The sequence below is a fragment of the Grammomys surdaster genome, unplaced genomic scaffold, assembly GCF_004785775.1.
Source record: "Grammomys surdaster isolate TR1022 unplaced genomic scaffold, NIH_TR_1.0 125671, whole genome shotgun sequence".
Taxonomy (NCBI): domain Eukaryota; kingdom Metazoa; phylum Chordata; class Mammalia; order Rodentia; family Muridae; genus Grammomys; species Grammomys surdaster.
This window is the reverse complement of record NW_021620508.1, coordinates 1368849-1384077: the sequence shown is the minus strand read 5'-3', so window position 1 is coordinate 1384077 and position 15229 is coordinate 1368849. Positions and strand designations below refer to the sequence as shown.

The 15229-nt window shown below is 46.6% G+C and overlaps 1 protein-coding gene across 4 annotated transcripts; it reads left to right on the top strand.

Annotated features, from left to right (window-relative positions):
* Positions 1-687: 687 nt before the first annotated feature.
* On the top strand, positions 688-14752 carry LOC114639024 (zinc finger protein 345-like). 4 transcript variants are annotated; one of them, XM_028787681.1, is made up of 5 exons: positions 688-902; positions 6174-6248; positions 7849-7972; positions 8246-8338; positions 10827-14752. In XM_028787681.1, exons 2-5 carry the CDS (start codon positions 6240-6242, stop codon positions 12941-12943), a joined length of 2343 nt encoding a protein of 780 aa, XP_028643514.1. In that variant the 5' UTR covers positions 688-902; positions 6174-6239; the 3' UTR covers positions 12944-14752. The 4 variants fall into 4 exon arrangements, with proteins under 4 accessions (XP_028643514.1, XP_028643513.1, XP_028643516.1 ...); XM_028787680.1 differs by having other exon boundaries at positions 691-795; XM_028787683.1 differs by lacking the exon at positions 688-902 and adding an exon at positions 3140-3229.
* The last annotated feature ends 477 nt before the right edge of the window (positions 14753-15229 follow it).

Here is a 15229-nt window from a genome sequence, read left to right as displayed (position 1 = left end):
CTCGTTTCTATTAGATGTCCTCCCTGCCAGGTCATTCCGACATCAGCAGAGTGCCTTGATAAGATCCCCTTTTATTGATACTCAAGTTCGCCCAGTACTTTACCACCCACTCACTCCTCATCATGCTGGTTGGCTATCATTTCTCTGCTGCCAATTGGCAACACGTATTTGTTTGAGACAGCTCAGACTGGCCTTCGATTCGAAGAGCTCTCCTGCCTCAGCTTCCCTGAGGCTGGCATTAAAGACGTGAGCCACTGTGTTCGGCTTGTTGCAATGCAAATTTTTGTAATAATAATAATAATAATAATAATAATAATAATAATAATGACATTTGTGTGTGTGTGTGTGTGTGTGTGTGTGTGAGCGCTCATGTGGCCTTCAGCAGACAACTTGCAGGAGTAGATTCTGCCTTTCACTGTGTGTCCCCGGGGATCGAACTCAGGTAATCGGGCTTGGCGTCAAGCTCTTTATCCTCTTAAACCCTTGGAGATTTAGCTGGTCTGGTTCAATTCTTTGACCCAGCACCGCGAATTTCCAAGGGACCACCACTCAAGTGGCGACAAGCGGGACCACGAGGTATTCTGGGAAATGTAGTTCAAGGCCGTGCTGGCGCCCGCAGGCGCGCGGTTAGAGTAGGCTGAGTCACCCAATCCCCAGGCGGAAATCTGGCTAAGGAGGCTGTTCCGAATTCGACTTCCTGCTGGAAGTTGGGGCCGCAGACCGGAATGTAGGACCCCAGCGTCTGAGACCAACCCAGCAGCGGCAGTTTGATCAAGAGGAAGCCAGCCTCGTCCTGTAGGTGACAGAGTCCGCAATGACAGCCCTGCGTGTGTGTGAGAGAGAGCATGGGGAGGTTAGTGCTGCTGGATCTGGGAGGAGTTGAACAGCAGGGAAACTGCGAGGTGAGGAAAATGAGCGAGAGTTGGGGTCGAGCTGCGGCGCTTTGTGAGTGGATCGAGCTGACGTGGGGAGGGGACAGCGTATGTGGATCGAATGGTTCTTGGGGATTGGGTCTGGACTGGATAGATCACTGTACACGAGTGGCTGGGATTATAGAGAGATCTGAAGCATCCTAAATCACATTTTTTTCCCCAAATTACGATTGGTTAGTGTGGTCTTCTGGGGTGTCCGCGTTACAGGAGGGAAAAGGTACAGCTGAGGTTTTTTTGTTTGTTTTTGGGTGAGGGCATTATTAACGCCCCCAAGCAGACATCTTCCCTCCTCTAGAGAGTTCCTGAGGAGACACAGATGAGGTTTGGTTTTGGGCTTGCAATTCTCTTTACCTCCTACCTCCCCTTCTCTAGTGGTTTCTGTTGTTTTGTTTAGGCAGGATCTTTAACCCTTTGGATGACTGAGAAAGCAGGTGTGAACCACCATGTCCTGCACCAGAAAGTCATTGTGTTTATTACAGAGAACAGCATTGCCATGACTGAAACAAGCTGCACACAGTACTGAAGGACCAGTGGGGCCCAGCCTCCACGGCGTGTCCACAGCTTCCAGACTTTGAAAGTAAATGTCACGTGGTTTCCTTATCTGAAGTACTTAGAAACTTCAATGCCATAAGCCTACCCACTTCCCTTTCTCTTCTTGAGATAGAGCCTGTCCCTCTAGATTTCTCTTCTAGATAGGGGCCCTAGCTAGCACAGGACTTGCTATGCAAATCCATACTGACATTGAACTTAGAGACTCATCTGCCAATGCTGGGATTACAGGTGTGGGCTACCATGTCTGGCGAATAAGTGTGTGTGTGTGTGTATGTGTGTGTGTGTATGTAATCATTATATATATATTATATATTATTATATAATGATATATTATATATTTTATAATATATTATATATAATTATATATTATAATTATAATGTATTTATAATATATATTTATAATATATTAAAATTATATATAATTATATATTATATATAATAATTAATAATTATTATAATATAATTATATTGTATGTAATTATATTATATATTATATAATATATATTATTATATATATTTTATATGTGTAATATATATGTAATCATATATATGTAATCATTAAAGACCAACCAAGCTCTAGTACAGTTGTCAAGTGGTGTTTTTTGTTTGCTTTTGAGATAGGCTGAGGTCATGCTGGCCTCACACAGGGTATATCAGATCAGAGTCTAGGGCTGAATCTGGCCCCTCCCAGCTGCACGTTCCAAGTGCTAGGGCGCTAGGTGAGCACCGTCACACCCTGCCAGTGAGTTGGCGTTAGAATTAAAATTCAAGTCTTGGACCGTCCTCTCGGTAGATTATAACTTCACCGAACTGGATGTGACATAGTTGGACAAGAGACTGGTGGGTGGACAGAGCCATGAATGAGGTTCTTAGCCCAGTAGCTGAATGAGAACCCTCCGTGGCATAGCTGTCCACTGAGGGGCTGACGCCGTTGAAGTGCCTTCCAGATTTCCTCCTAAGCCCTGCTCTTAAGTTGTTATTGCTGTGACCCATCCTCCTCTATTGGGACTTCAGCAAGATGGGCAGAATGACATCGGTATACCAAAGAACAACAAAACCGTGAGCATGAATTACAACACACGCTTTAAGGGGAGTCCAAGGGAGTGGAGCTAGTGTGATACGAGGTAGCGAGTGATTCAGCTAGTTCGTCGTTGGAATGTAGACTGTACAAACTCACCACTAGTATGATGCTGTTTTACAACCCATGTGTCTCAGCATCTTTCTGAGGCCTGTTTCCCTGGCTTCCCAGACAGTGGACTACATTTCCCAGGGACCATCTCACCCATGGATATTGCTGGTCCAAAAATGGTTAGAGGCATCCTTTGGCTAGCTGAGGAAGAGCAGTATGTAAGTCTCAATATTGGCCATCTCAGCGTGTCCTGAAATACCTGAAGCTCTTGTGAACAGAGGTTAGCTCTGTGTGTGGGGAAGGTCTGTGTCGATGGAAGTGGTGGAGTTTAAAGCCAGGGTCTTTAAATTGACAGTTGTAGTGTAGTCTTTTGTTAAAGACAATACAGAGACGGACTACATGTCCCAGAGTGCACCGTGACCGAGCGACTTCCGGGGGGAGGGGTTCAGCCCAATTGGCGTCGGGCTTGAAGCCCTAGGAACGTCTAGGATCTGTCGGGCATAGCGAGTGTCAGTTTAAAGCTTGGAATCAGAATGGCCATGAAAGCGGAGGCTTTCCTGCGGAATTGTAGAGTTCTGAAGAGGATGTGGTGGCGTTCCCGGCTGGCAGGGTTGGGGTCAGTATGGGAGCTTGGAGATGGGGTACGCACACTTGGGATTAATGTGTGAGCCGTGAGCGATTACCGTGCCTGTGTGTGTTCCGGAGAGCGATGGTCACTTCAGTGGACAGTTTATGTATGCCTGTATGTACATGACCGTGTATGTAAACACGATAGAGCAGCTGCCCTGGCACACAAAGAATGAGCAATGGGTTTAATAATAGACGCTGTACTTTCTGAAAGTGGGCGTGGAGCTGAAGGAAGTGCTTTCTCGTCTTGGTGAGTGGAATGGCAGAAACATAACTGGGAGATAAACGAGGAGAGAAAGGGACAGGAGAGGGTCAGATGCATAGTGTGTCAGCGGAGGATCCGGATTTGGTTCTCAGCCCCGACTTCTGCCGCTCTTCTTCGCTTCTACCAGCCATAGGGACCTTCCAGACCTTGCTTGCTTTCATGTGCAAGTCTTTAATCCCAACAATATGAAGGCAGAAACGGGTTATCTCTGTTTAGGGCTAGCCTGATCTACTTAGTAAGTTCCCAGCCAGCCAGGGTTACATAATGAAACCTTGCCTCCAAAAGCCAAAATAAGTTAATTAATTTATAAATTGAATGATAACTTGGCTATATATACGGTCATTGATTCTCTCATCTCTTTTCCCACAAATATACAAGCCACAAATTTTCAGGGTGGGAAAGTCTAATAAAAACTTGAACTTCGTCTCCGCTAGAGGTAGTTGACCTTTTTAGCATAGCTCTTTTCGAGTTTTAAATTTTTTAATAACTTTATTTTATGTGCCTGAGTGTTTGCCTGTGTATATATCTATGGATACCAAGTGCATACCTGATTCTCTGGAGAGGTCAGAAGAGAGCGTTGAATCCCCTGGAACTGGAATGCTGGGTGCTCCTGTACCATCATGTGGGTGTTGGGAATGAAGCCGGGGTCTTCTGCAAGAGCAACAGTGCTCGTAACCCCGAGGCATCTCCTCAGCCTGTCCTCTCTTCAGGGTTTTTATCTAACTTTTTCTTAGGTGACGTTGTGTGCTATTTCCCCCGTATCATCACGTCCTTCCATTTATTTAGGCAGGTAGGCGTTAGTATCCACTCACGGTCTCACAGGCATCTATCTGTTCAGTCACCTTGAATCCAAGTCCCCCTTACGTGTCTCCTTTTAGCAACAGTCTCTTCTTCTCTCCCCCCCCCCTCACCCCCGAGACAGGGTTTCTCTGTGTAGCCCTGGCTGTTCTGGAGCTCACTCTGTAGATCAGGCTGGCCTTAAATTCACTGCCTGCCTCTGCCTCCCAAGTGCCGGGATTAAAGGTGTCTGCCACCACCCACTGGCTCTTTTTTGGGGTCTGGGGAGACACAGAGTCTCACTAGCCCTAGTCTCTCTAGCCCCGTCTGGCCTAGAATTCACAGAGATCCTGTGAATTCCCTGCCTGCGTTTTTTGTCTTGTCTGTCAGAATCTTGGGTTCAGCCGGGCAGTGGTGGCGCACGCCTTTAATCCCAGCCCTTGGGAGACAGAGGCAGGCGGATTTCTGAGTTCGAGGCCAGCCTGGTCTACAGAGTGAGTTCCAGGACAGCCAGGGCTACACAGAGAAACCCTGTCTCAAGAAACCAAAATTAAAGGGATTAAAGGCGTGCACCACCACTGCCCAGCCTGTCTGTCCTTTCTGTCTGTCTGTTTGCTTGTTTTTTTGGCTGGTTGGTTTATTGTTTGTTTCTTTGTTTTAATTATATGTGTGTAAGTGTTTTGTCTGGATGTCTCTGTATCCTGTGCAAGCATTGCCCATGGAAAGGATGGCTGATCCCCTGAAGCTGGAGTTACAGATACTTGTGAGCCAGCACATGGGTTCTGGGAATTGAACCCATGTCCTCTAGAAGGGCAGCCAGTGCTCTTAACTATTGAGCCATCTCTCTAGACCTTTCCACATCTCTAAGTTTGAAATGTACAGTTAGAGACTGGAGAGATGGCTCCACAGTTAGGAGCACCCGCTGCTCCCGCAGAGGACCTGCGTTCAGTTCCCAGCACCCACATGGCAGCTCACAACCATCTCTGGAACTCCAGTTCCAAGGAATCAGACATCCTCTCCTGTCCTCAGGGAGCATCAGGGACACGGATACACAGGCAGGACGAATACTCATTCACATAAAGTAAAAATAAAGTTTTTAAAGAGCAGTTATTTCTCTCTGCAGAGGTGAGGCCCGACACCCAGGCTGCGAGGCACACTTGTTAGGACTGTGCCGGGGTTGGAGGTTAGTGGGGACTGGCAGTGGAGGTGGACTACGTGTCACTTCTGCAGGTGCCCTGTGAACTCTGGGGCCTGTGTGCGTGCTTATCTCACTGATTGCCTGGTGACTTTCTTCAGACTTGTTACAGCCTCAAAACTGTCTTCAGTTTTCTAGCGTGACCCTTCTTAGATGTTGTAGATGGAAATGTCTCAGTAGGTGCTGTAGAGTTTGTTAGACACGGGGAAAGCCCCTGTCCTGGACGTACAGAGGAGTCCCAACAGCTCCGGTGGACACCCACAAGGGAAAATTACATTTCCTTCAAAGATTTCTACTCCAGCTTTGTAGAGTTTTTTTTTTTGGAGGCATTTAGATTAAATCAGAATAACCTTGTCTCATATCCTGATCTCTGGAATGATTTATTTTGTTTTATTTTTCAAGTTAGGGCTTTTCCGAGTAGCCTTGGCTGTCCTGGAACTCACTATGTAGAGCAGGTTGGCCTCGAACTCAGAGATCCACCTGCCTCTGCCTCCCGAGTGCTGGGATTAAACATGTGTGCCACCACCACCACCTATAGGATGATTTTGGCCACAGTTTACTAGATTACAACGTCATCCTGCTTCACTTGGGGTTCTCTTGACTTCTGGCGGAGCTGTCATTTCTCACGCTCCCTCTGAATGGTCTGTGGAAAGCCAGCCGTCTCATGGCTCTCTTCCCTGTGCGCTGTCTTCTCAGGAGCTGGCCTCATCAACACAGGAATCAAGAAGAGGACCGACTGGTCGATTTTAGGAGTTTCAAATCATGGCCCATGTGAGTTCATATTATCTCAACAATAACTATTTCTCCTCACAAGAATGTGCTTGTCTCTCGTTCTGCACGGTCAGTGGTGCCGTGAGGCAGCCTAGGATTTTCTGTGTGTGGCACTCTTTCTTCTGTTAATAGACCTTTATCTCTCCCACTCGGCAGTGCTGTGGTTTGTTTTGTTTTGTTTTGGTTTTCATTTTGTTTTTCATTTATTTATTCATTTATTTATTTATTCATTTTATATCCTGCTCAGTACCCCCCTATCAATCTCCCCTTCCCACAATCCTTCCTCCACCCCCCATCCCCTTCTCCTTTGAGCAGATGGGGTCCCCTGGGTATCTCCCCAACCCTGGCACTTAAAATGTCTGCAAGGCTAGGTGCTTCCTCTCCCACTGAGGCCAGACAAGGCAGCCCGCCTAGAAGAGCATATCCCACATACAGGCAAAGGCTTGGGATAGCCCCTGCTGCAGTTGTTCAGGACCTACATGAAGGCCAAGCTGCACATCTGTTATATATGTGTGGGGAGACCTAGGTCCAGCCTGTATGTCCTCTTTGATCAGTGATTCAGACTCTGAGAGCCCCAAGGGTGCAGATTAGTTGATTCTGTTGGTCTTCCTGTGGAGTTCCTATCTAATCGGGAAGAAAGCATGTCTGTGGAGGACATCCTGGACTGTCACATCAGATCCATAGGTGGGACAATGGTGACAGATGACAAGAAGGTTTTCAGGTACTGTCTGTACAGACTGGAGGATTTCAGTCAGCCAGGATGAGACTTGCTGCAGTTCAGGGCCTATTTCAGTGTGTAGCTCACCTGGTGCATTTAGAGGTCATGACGGAAACCCTAAGTGTACAGAGACCTGGAAATTAGCAAAAAGTTAGCTGATTGACAGTTGCTTACAGAGAGCAACACGTTCTGCTCAGAAACAAATAGAACAAAACAAAAAAATCTAGTATTTCTTTTGGAAATACATCACTAAAGATTTCTTTGAATTTAAACTGGTGGAAAATCTGACAGAAAGTACCCACCGCTTCAAGAAGAAACGTCCACAAAACGTCCAGATTTACTCGTGGCTTGTGGACATCTGGAGATAGCGACTTCAAACAGGTGTCATCTCTCCAGGATGTCTTTTTTTCCATCCTTGTGTCTTGATGGTGTACCTTCTGTGAAGCTGATAAGAATCTGGTGACCAAGCAATAGTTTGTTTTTATATTTTATAATTTTTTTTAGTGTGTATGTGTGTCTGCTTCTGTAAATAACAATGTGTGGGGAGGAGCCGGCGGAGGCTAGAATGGGGTGTCGGATCCCCTGGAGCAATGGGCGGCCGGTATGGGTGCCCAGAATGGATACTTGGAACTCAATTTAGGTCCTCTAGAAGAGCAACAAGCACACTACCACTGAGCCCCAGCCCCCAGAACAGTAGTTTTAAGAGCCTGTGGGCACTCGACTCCATTTGTCACACTTGGTTCCTTGACCCTTTCCCCAGAGCCACAGACTGCCAGCTCTATGGACCGTTCCCTGCTCTACCCTTTGTCATCTTTTTTCCTTCCAGCTGAATCATTTCTTCAACTTTGACCGTTAACATTGATTGGGTTTGTGCCACGACAGGTAATGACGTTCAGAGATGTGGCGGTGGACTTCTCTCCGGAGGAGTGGGAGTGTCTGAGCCCGGAACAGAGGAGTTTGTACAGAGACGTGATGCTGGAGAACTACCGCCACCTTGTCTCCGTGGGTGAGACTCAACCCTAGATATTCCTGGGTTCCTTATTGGCAACTACTGACCTTTTTTTTTTTTTTTTAAAGAAATGTCAGGGGGATTTCTGACCTATGTTTCTTCTGGAAAATGGCTGGTGTTTTTTGCAGAGATACTGTCCTCCCGAAATGCGTTGTGCTTTTTCTTTGTCCTTCCTGTCGTTGTTACTCTTGCTTTGTTACCAGGGCACCAGGTCAAACTTTTTGGCTTCGTCTCCATGTGGTCACTGCCTGTGTTTTATCTCTCACGTAGGACTTTGCATTTATCAACCACGTATGTTCCCCATGTCGGAAAAAGAGCAAGATGCCTGCATGGATTTGGGCATTGAGAGCAGATTTTGCCCCGGTGAGTAAAGGCCGCTGGGGTGGTCATCTGCTAGTCTGGCCATTCAGTGAGTCAGCAGCACCTCACACACTGGTCCAGACCCTCTCCTGAGAATGGCCTGCGGCAAAGGCTAGCACAGGGCTGGCTTTCCTGCACCGCCTTCACTCCCACTCCGTTCACTCCGCAGTCCGCTGGTAACTTCTGTCATCCTGTTTGTCCTACATGAGACAAAACGTGAGGTGCAGCTCTCTCTCCAGTGGTCATGATATGCTCTTCCTCTCCCTTGGTGATATAGGCCAGATCAGACCAGATTAAAAGCAGGTTAAGGCAGGTTTATTAGGAGGCAGCTCTCAGTGGATTCACCGATCTCACAAGTGGTCAGTGAAGCCACACATCCAGGCTAACTCAGGGGTGTTTTGTGTGTCTTGGGCGCAGGGCGATGATATGTCAGCTAAGACCTGGGATGGTGTCCGTTCATGGTCAAAAACTGAGCCCCTGGGGGGCCACTCTTGGGTGGGGCTGGAAAGAGGAGCCAGAGGGATTACGGAGGGATGTGTCTCCAAGCTGGTGGAGAAGGAGTTTTATCTGTGCAGGGGGCAGGGGTTGGGGAAGGAGGGCAGACAGGGTTTCCCAACTGGTGCAGGGGTGAGTAGGGGGTACCAAAGTCATGAGTTTATGGATGAAGGAGGTCAAACGCCTGCCCTCCCTTCCTGTCTTACCGTGTGGGTGTTTATAAAGTTTCCTAAAAATTGTGAACACGTCATTCACTTTAGCTACCTTTAAACTTTTCCCTCCTCCCGTGGTCCAGCACACACAGCCTTCTCGGATTACCCCGCTTCTCGCTCCTCCCTTGTTTCCTGAGTTCACGAGGCATTCTTTTTACCCACAGTCACCAGCTTTCTAATTTCGTCTTGACTTGCTAGTGTTAAGAACGAATGTATTAAGAAACCTTGTATTCTCTTCGGCGGTAGGAATGTGCCCAGAAATGTTTGCATAGAAGGTCATCTGTTAAAAATAACAAGTAAAACCAGTTTGGACTACTTAAGAGAAACTACCTGCAAAGAGGTCAGGGCCAAAGAGGGGTGATTAGGGGATGCGGCAGGAAGGAGCCCGGCTTGTCCACTTCCCTGTACTTCTCCATTGTCTCCTCTGCGGGAGAGGCTGGCCTTTGTCAGTCCTTCAGCACGGACTGACAGGCGCTCTGTAGGAATTATGTATTAGGGACCAGCAATACGGCTCAGCGGGTGAAAGTGTTTCTCGCTTTGGTCTTCTGAGGCCCTGAGTTCAGTCCCATGGTGGCAGAACTGGCTTCTGAAAGTTGTAGTATGACTTCTGCAGTACACATGCAGTACACACATACGCGCGCGCACACACACACACACACACACACACAATGACTTCCATATGTCTACTGCGGCATGTACACGCTCACAGTCTGTCTCACAGTCTGTCTCGTTCTCTCCACATCATCATCATATAATAAATTAGTCTTTGACTGAACCACCGGCCTGGATATGCTTTTGTCTTCTATGGTACAAAAAGCCATATAGAGGCTGAAGAGATGGCTCAGTGGTTAAGAGCTCTGGTTGCTCTTTTTTTTTTTTTTTTTTGGTTTTTCGAGACAGGGTTTCTCTGTGTAGCCCAGGCTATCCTGGAACTCGGTAGACCAGGCTGGCCTCGAACTCAGAAATCCGCCTGCCTCTGCCTCCCAAGTGCTGGGATTAAAGGCGTGCGCCACCACCGCCTGGCTTAGTTGCTCTTATTAAAGAGGACCCAGGTTTGCTTCCCAGCACCCACGTGGTAGCTCACAGCTGCCTAACTCCAGTCCTAGGGGGTTTCTGGCACTTCCGGTATCCTTGGGTACAAGCACACACGGTACACAGACATACATAACGTGCAGGCAAGCACCCAGTCACATAAAATAGACGCAGACATTTTTAAAATCCGTGAAGGAGCAGCCTGTGTAACCGTGTAGTCGTTGACATGGCAGCGGAAGAGACCAACCGTGAGCTGTGTTACGTCGCTGTTACTGGACTAGCCTATTGGTGCTTTTTGATTACCTGGGTTTATAACATGTTAGTCTGTTCTAAACAAGCTGCACCCCTCACCCCCACCACCCCATCTTGACACCTTTTTAAAGTAGCTCTCTGAAATTTCTGTTTATTTTTGTCCTTTTTAATACTGTACAAATTTGGGGTTTTGTTGTTATTGTTTTGTCTGTTAAGACATTCACGTCTCATGCGATTTTCCTTAACCTTAGCTTTTGATGGCATTTTTTTTTTCTTTTCTTTTTTTTTTTTTTTTTTTTTTTTTTTTTTGAGACAGGGTTTCCCTGTGTAGCCCTGGCTATCCTGGAACTCACTCTGTAGACCAGGCTAGCCTCAAACTCAGAAATCCACCTGCCTCTGCCTCCCAAGTGCTGGGATTAAAGGCGTGCGCCACCACCGCCCGGCCCATTTTTTTTTTTCTTTATAATAAAACAGTACACCTGTACATTCTCATCTTTCAGGTACAGATTCCGGGTGGCAGATGAAGAAAATCCTACCAAAAAACATCACGTGCTCAAGTCGGTTGTCCCACTGGGAGGTAACGGGAATGGAGCCGAATCACGGGCTTGAAGGCTCGTGTCCTGCCGCAGATTGGGAAGACAAAGGTCAGGCTCCACCACAAAAGGAGAATCAAGAAGGAAACCTCAAGCAAATGACACTCACGTGTGACAAACTGCCCCTTCTGAATCTGCTCACAGCTTTTAATCAGTGTCCAAGACTGAATATAGCAGAGAAAGCAAAGGAACTTAAATCTGAAAATTCCTTTAGTTTCACACCAGAGCCCACTCAACTTCAGTTCATCCACAGAGGGGAGAAATTCGGGAGAGATGAAAAATGCGGAAAGACCTTTCCTCCTAGCCCTAAACTTACCCGATACCGCGAAGTTCATGCTGGCAAGAAGGCATTTCAGTGTGACGAGTGTGGCAAGGCCTTCAGCTTCCGTTCTAGCCTCACTGGTCACAAGAGAATTCACACCGGGGAAAAGCCTTTCAAGTGTAAGGAGTGCGGGAAAGCCTTCAGGTTCCATTCGCTGCTGAGCGTCCACGTGCGGACTCACACTGGCGAGAAGTCTTACGAATGTAAGGAGTGTGGGAAGTACTTTAACTACAGCTCGGACCTCACTCGGCATCACCGCATTCACACTGGAGAGAAGCCCTACCAGTGTAGGGAATGTGGGAAAGCCTTCAGCTGCGGCTCGGACCTTACGCGTCACGAGAGGATCCACACGGGCGAGAAGCCCTACGAGTGCACGGAGTGTGGGAAGGCGTTTATCCAACAGTCTCACCTCATTAAACATCAGAGAATCCACACGGGTGAGAAGCCGTACGTCTGCAAGGAGTGTGGGAAAGCCTTCACGTGCGGGTCGCAGTTAAGTCAACACAGGAAGATTCATACTGGCGGTAAGTTGCATAAGTGCAAAGAGTGTAAGAACTGCTTCAGCTTTGCCTTAGATCGTACCCAGCGGCAGCTAATTTACATTGGTGAGAAGTTCTTTGAAGACAAGGAAAATGGAAAGGCGTTCTTTCCAGACCCAGAATTTCCTCGGTGTGAGACAGTTCACACCGGCAAGAAACTGTACGAGTGTAAAGAATGTGGCAAGGCCTTTAGTCTGCGCTCCATTGTCAGTAGTCTTAAAAAAATTCATAACAGGGAGAAACTTTTTAAATGTAAGGACTGCGAAAAGGCCTTCCGATGCCCCTCAGACCTCTCGCGGCATCAGAAGATCCACACTGGAGAAAAGCCCTACAAGTGTAAGGAATGCGGGAAGGGCTTCATTTGCAGGTCCGACCTTGGCCGGCATCAGAGAGTTCACACCGGTGTGAAGCCTTACGTGTGTAAGGAGTGTGGGAAGGCTTTCACCCGCGGAGCACACCTGACTCAACATCAGAAAATTCACAGTAAGAAATCACACGAGCTCAGCGAAGGAGAGAAGGCCTTTGGTTGTGGTTTAGAACCCGCTCCGCGGTGTTCCCTGATTCACACGGGCGAGAAGTTCTGGGAAGGAAAGGAACACGGAGAGACCGTCCTCCGTGATCCGGAGCATACTCAACTTCAGACCGCTAAGACGTCGTATGACCGCAAGGAAAAGGCCGAGGACTTTAGTTGGCGTTCCCGGGATGCGGATCTCAAGACAATTCATATTCGGGAGAAACGTTTTCAATGCAAGGAATGTCCGAAGGCCTTCAGATACAGCTCAGAGCTGACCCGACATCAGAGACTGCATACCGGAGAAAAGCCGTATAAATGCCAGGAGTGCTGGAAAGCGTTCGCCTCCGCGTCAGACCTCGCCCGGCACCAGAGGATTCACACTGGTGAGCGGCCCTACGAGTGTACTGAGTGTGGCAAAGCCTTTATTCAGCAGTCCCATCTCATCAAACATCAGAGAGTTCACAGCGTCGAGCAGCCCAAGGACGCGCCGAACGCAGAGAAGCCGCTGCTTGGCAGTCAGATGCTGTTGAACATGAGAGAGTTCACACTGGTCAACAGTCTTATAAATCTAAGGAGTGTTGGGAAGATTCTGCTCATGGCTCAGCTCAGCCAGCGTCAGGAGATCTATACGGATGAGAAATTAAGTTAAGGTGGGGAACGTGGGAAAGCCTATGTCTAGGTCTCAAATGTTGCCAGCACTAGAATGTCCACATTGGTGGGAAATCTGAGACAGATCTGGGGAAGCCTTCAGCTGTAACTCAAGCCTCTGTCCATGTCAGTCCCTGGGGTAGAGAATCCTACAGTGTAAGCAGCGTGGAGACTTTCGTGGGTTCATGTCTTGCTCAAGGGAGAAAAATCTTGAGAGGAAACTGGATATAAGGACTATGGAAAGACCTTTCTTCCTGGTTCAAAATTTAATAGACATCTGTAAAATCATGCTGACTAAGAGAACTGAATTCAAGGAATTTGGAAACATTTATTCATGATTCTGAACTGGTAGCAGTAAATACTCGAAAGATACGTAAGAGATGCGGAAATGCATTTCAGAGTCACAGCTTTAGCGAGTGGAGACCGGCAAGCAACCCTGGCTCTCCGAGAAAGGTGGAAAACCTTTTCCCTTGGACTCACCTCTCATATGACAGAAAATTCATAGTGTCGCGGAGCCCCGAAATGTATGAAAAGTGATTTTAGTTATTATGTCAACATGGGTTCACACCTGGACATTCATACTCTTTGCTGTGGTGTGAAACCCAGAGCCTGTGCGTGCTGAGCTCTCTTGTTTCTCAGCTGCAGCCCCGGCCCTCACCTTTGAAGAAACCCATGAAGATAAATATGTTGATTTGTTTTTCTAAGAGCTTACACTGTTCACTACTATGGTATCTTGTGACACAAAAATTAAGGAAAGCTAACTTATTTGTAATGTTGAATTTCTTTTTCTTTCTTTCTTTTCTTTTCTTCTTTTTTTTTTTTTTTTAAAAAAAGAGTTTTTGGCAAAATAACATGTCTGTCATTCAAAGCCATGATGTGATTGCTGTTAATTTAGGGAAAACTGTACAGGTGGGTTATTTATGTACTTCGAGAATGCCTTATAAGAGAGGTTGCATATAGCTCTATTGTAAAGTATTGGCAATGACATATAAACGTGTAACATATGTGATACATGATTTTTATATGTGTATTACTTACTTGCTAGGGAAAATTTGAAGTGCTTGCTTTTTAATACAACATAAAAAGTCCAAAAGAATTTTTAAAAAAATTCAGAATTGCATTTTAAACGTTCTGTGAGGGCTGGAGAGGTGGTTCAGTTGGGAGAGCGTTTGCCTGGCATGCACGAAGCCCTAGGTCTGTTCTCCAGCTGTATAACCAGGCATTGCACCCGTGATTCTAGTACTCAGAAGTTCAAGGTCGTGCTGGACTATGTAGTGAATTCAAAGCCAACGGGGAGTTCGTGAGACTGTCTCAGAGGAAAAAGAAAATCATGTCCTACTAAGGTTACTGGGAATCCATAATATCTATTTATATAACATATTTACTGTAGAAGAAAAGAAAACCCTGTGGAGACTCTGTAGGCTTATTTTAGCATAATTTTTACATTTGAAAAGTTTCAGTTATAAAGGTAAATGAAAAGTCACAGAAGAGGTGAGCCTAACATCGAAAGGGATGGTGATGCTGGCTTCTTGTGTGAGCGGGTTTTTTTTTCGTGGGCGGATGACAGTTCTGAATGATGCAGATGTACGTATGTTTAGTGCAGTCCTGCGTGTCATACAAGTGCAGTTTCTGGTCCCTCTTAGTACTGTGTGTTCCACAGTTGTGAATAGGTGTGATACAGGACATTTACATGTGCATGTCATTCGGAAATTACTGCTACCTATGAACTTTACCACTTGGAGAATTTTGTCGTATATCTTTCCTGTAATAAAGCCACAGTCATTCATGCTGACCAGATTTATCTTCTGAAGATGATTTATGTGCATATTTGTGTGTCTGTACGTGTCTCAAAAAGGGGGAAGAGTGGCACTTGAGGTTGTCTTCTGATCTACATGCTCACACATACACATACACCGGAAACACAATAAAGGTTTTCTTAAAAACCCACTACATTAAGAGCTGAGAAACTCTTAAGTTTAATTTAGACTCGGATGGGGAGAATGGGGCCTGGTAGAGGGAGGAACATTCTGGTGAAGTGCCCTTGTCACAGTCCAGCCATCATGGAGGAGTGATAAGCTCAGAAGGCATGCGTGTGTGCGTGTGTGAAAGCTGAGTGTGATGATTGTATTTTTTAAATTATCTTTTGTGTGTTGCATGTATGGGGTGCATACATGCATTTGGGAATGAGGATAACTTTGGGTCAGTTCTCACCTTCTGCCATGTTTATTAAACATCAAACCCATGTCCTCAGGCTGGATGGCAAGTGCCTTTACCGCTGAGCCATCTG

Coding starts and splice junctions, on each gene's coding strand:
- LOC114639024 (XM_028787681.1), top strand. Junction 7,973..8,245: donor CCGCCACCTTGTCTCCGTGG/GTGAGACTCAAC, acceptor TCTCTCACGTAG/GACTTTGCATTTATCAACCA. Junction 8,339..10,826: donor TGAGAGCAGATTTTGCCCCG/GTGAGTAAAGGC, acceptor CTCATCTTTCAG/GTACAGATTCCGGGTGGCAG.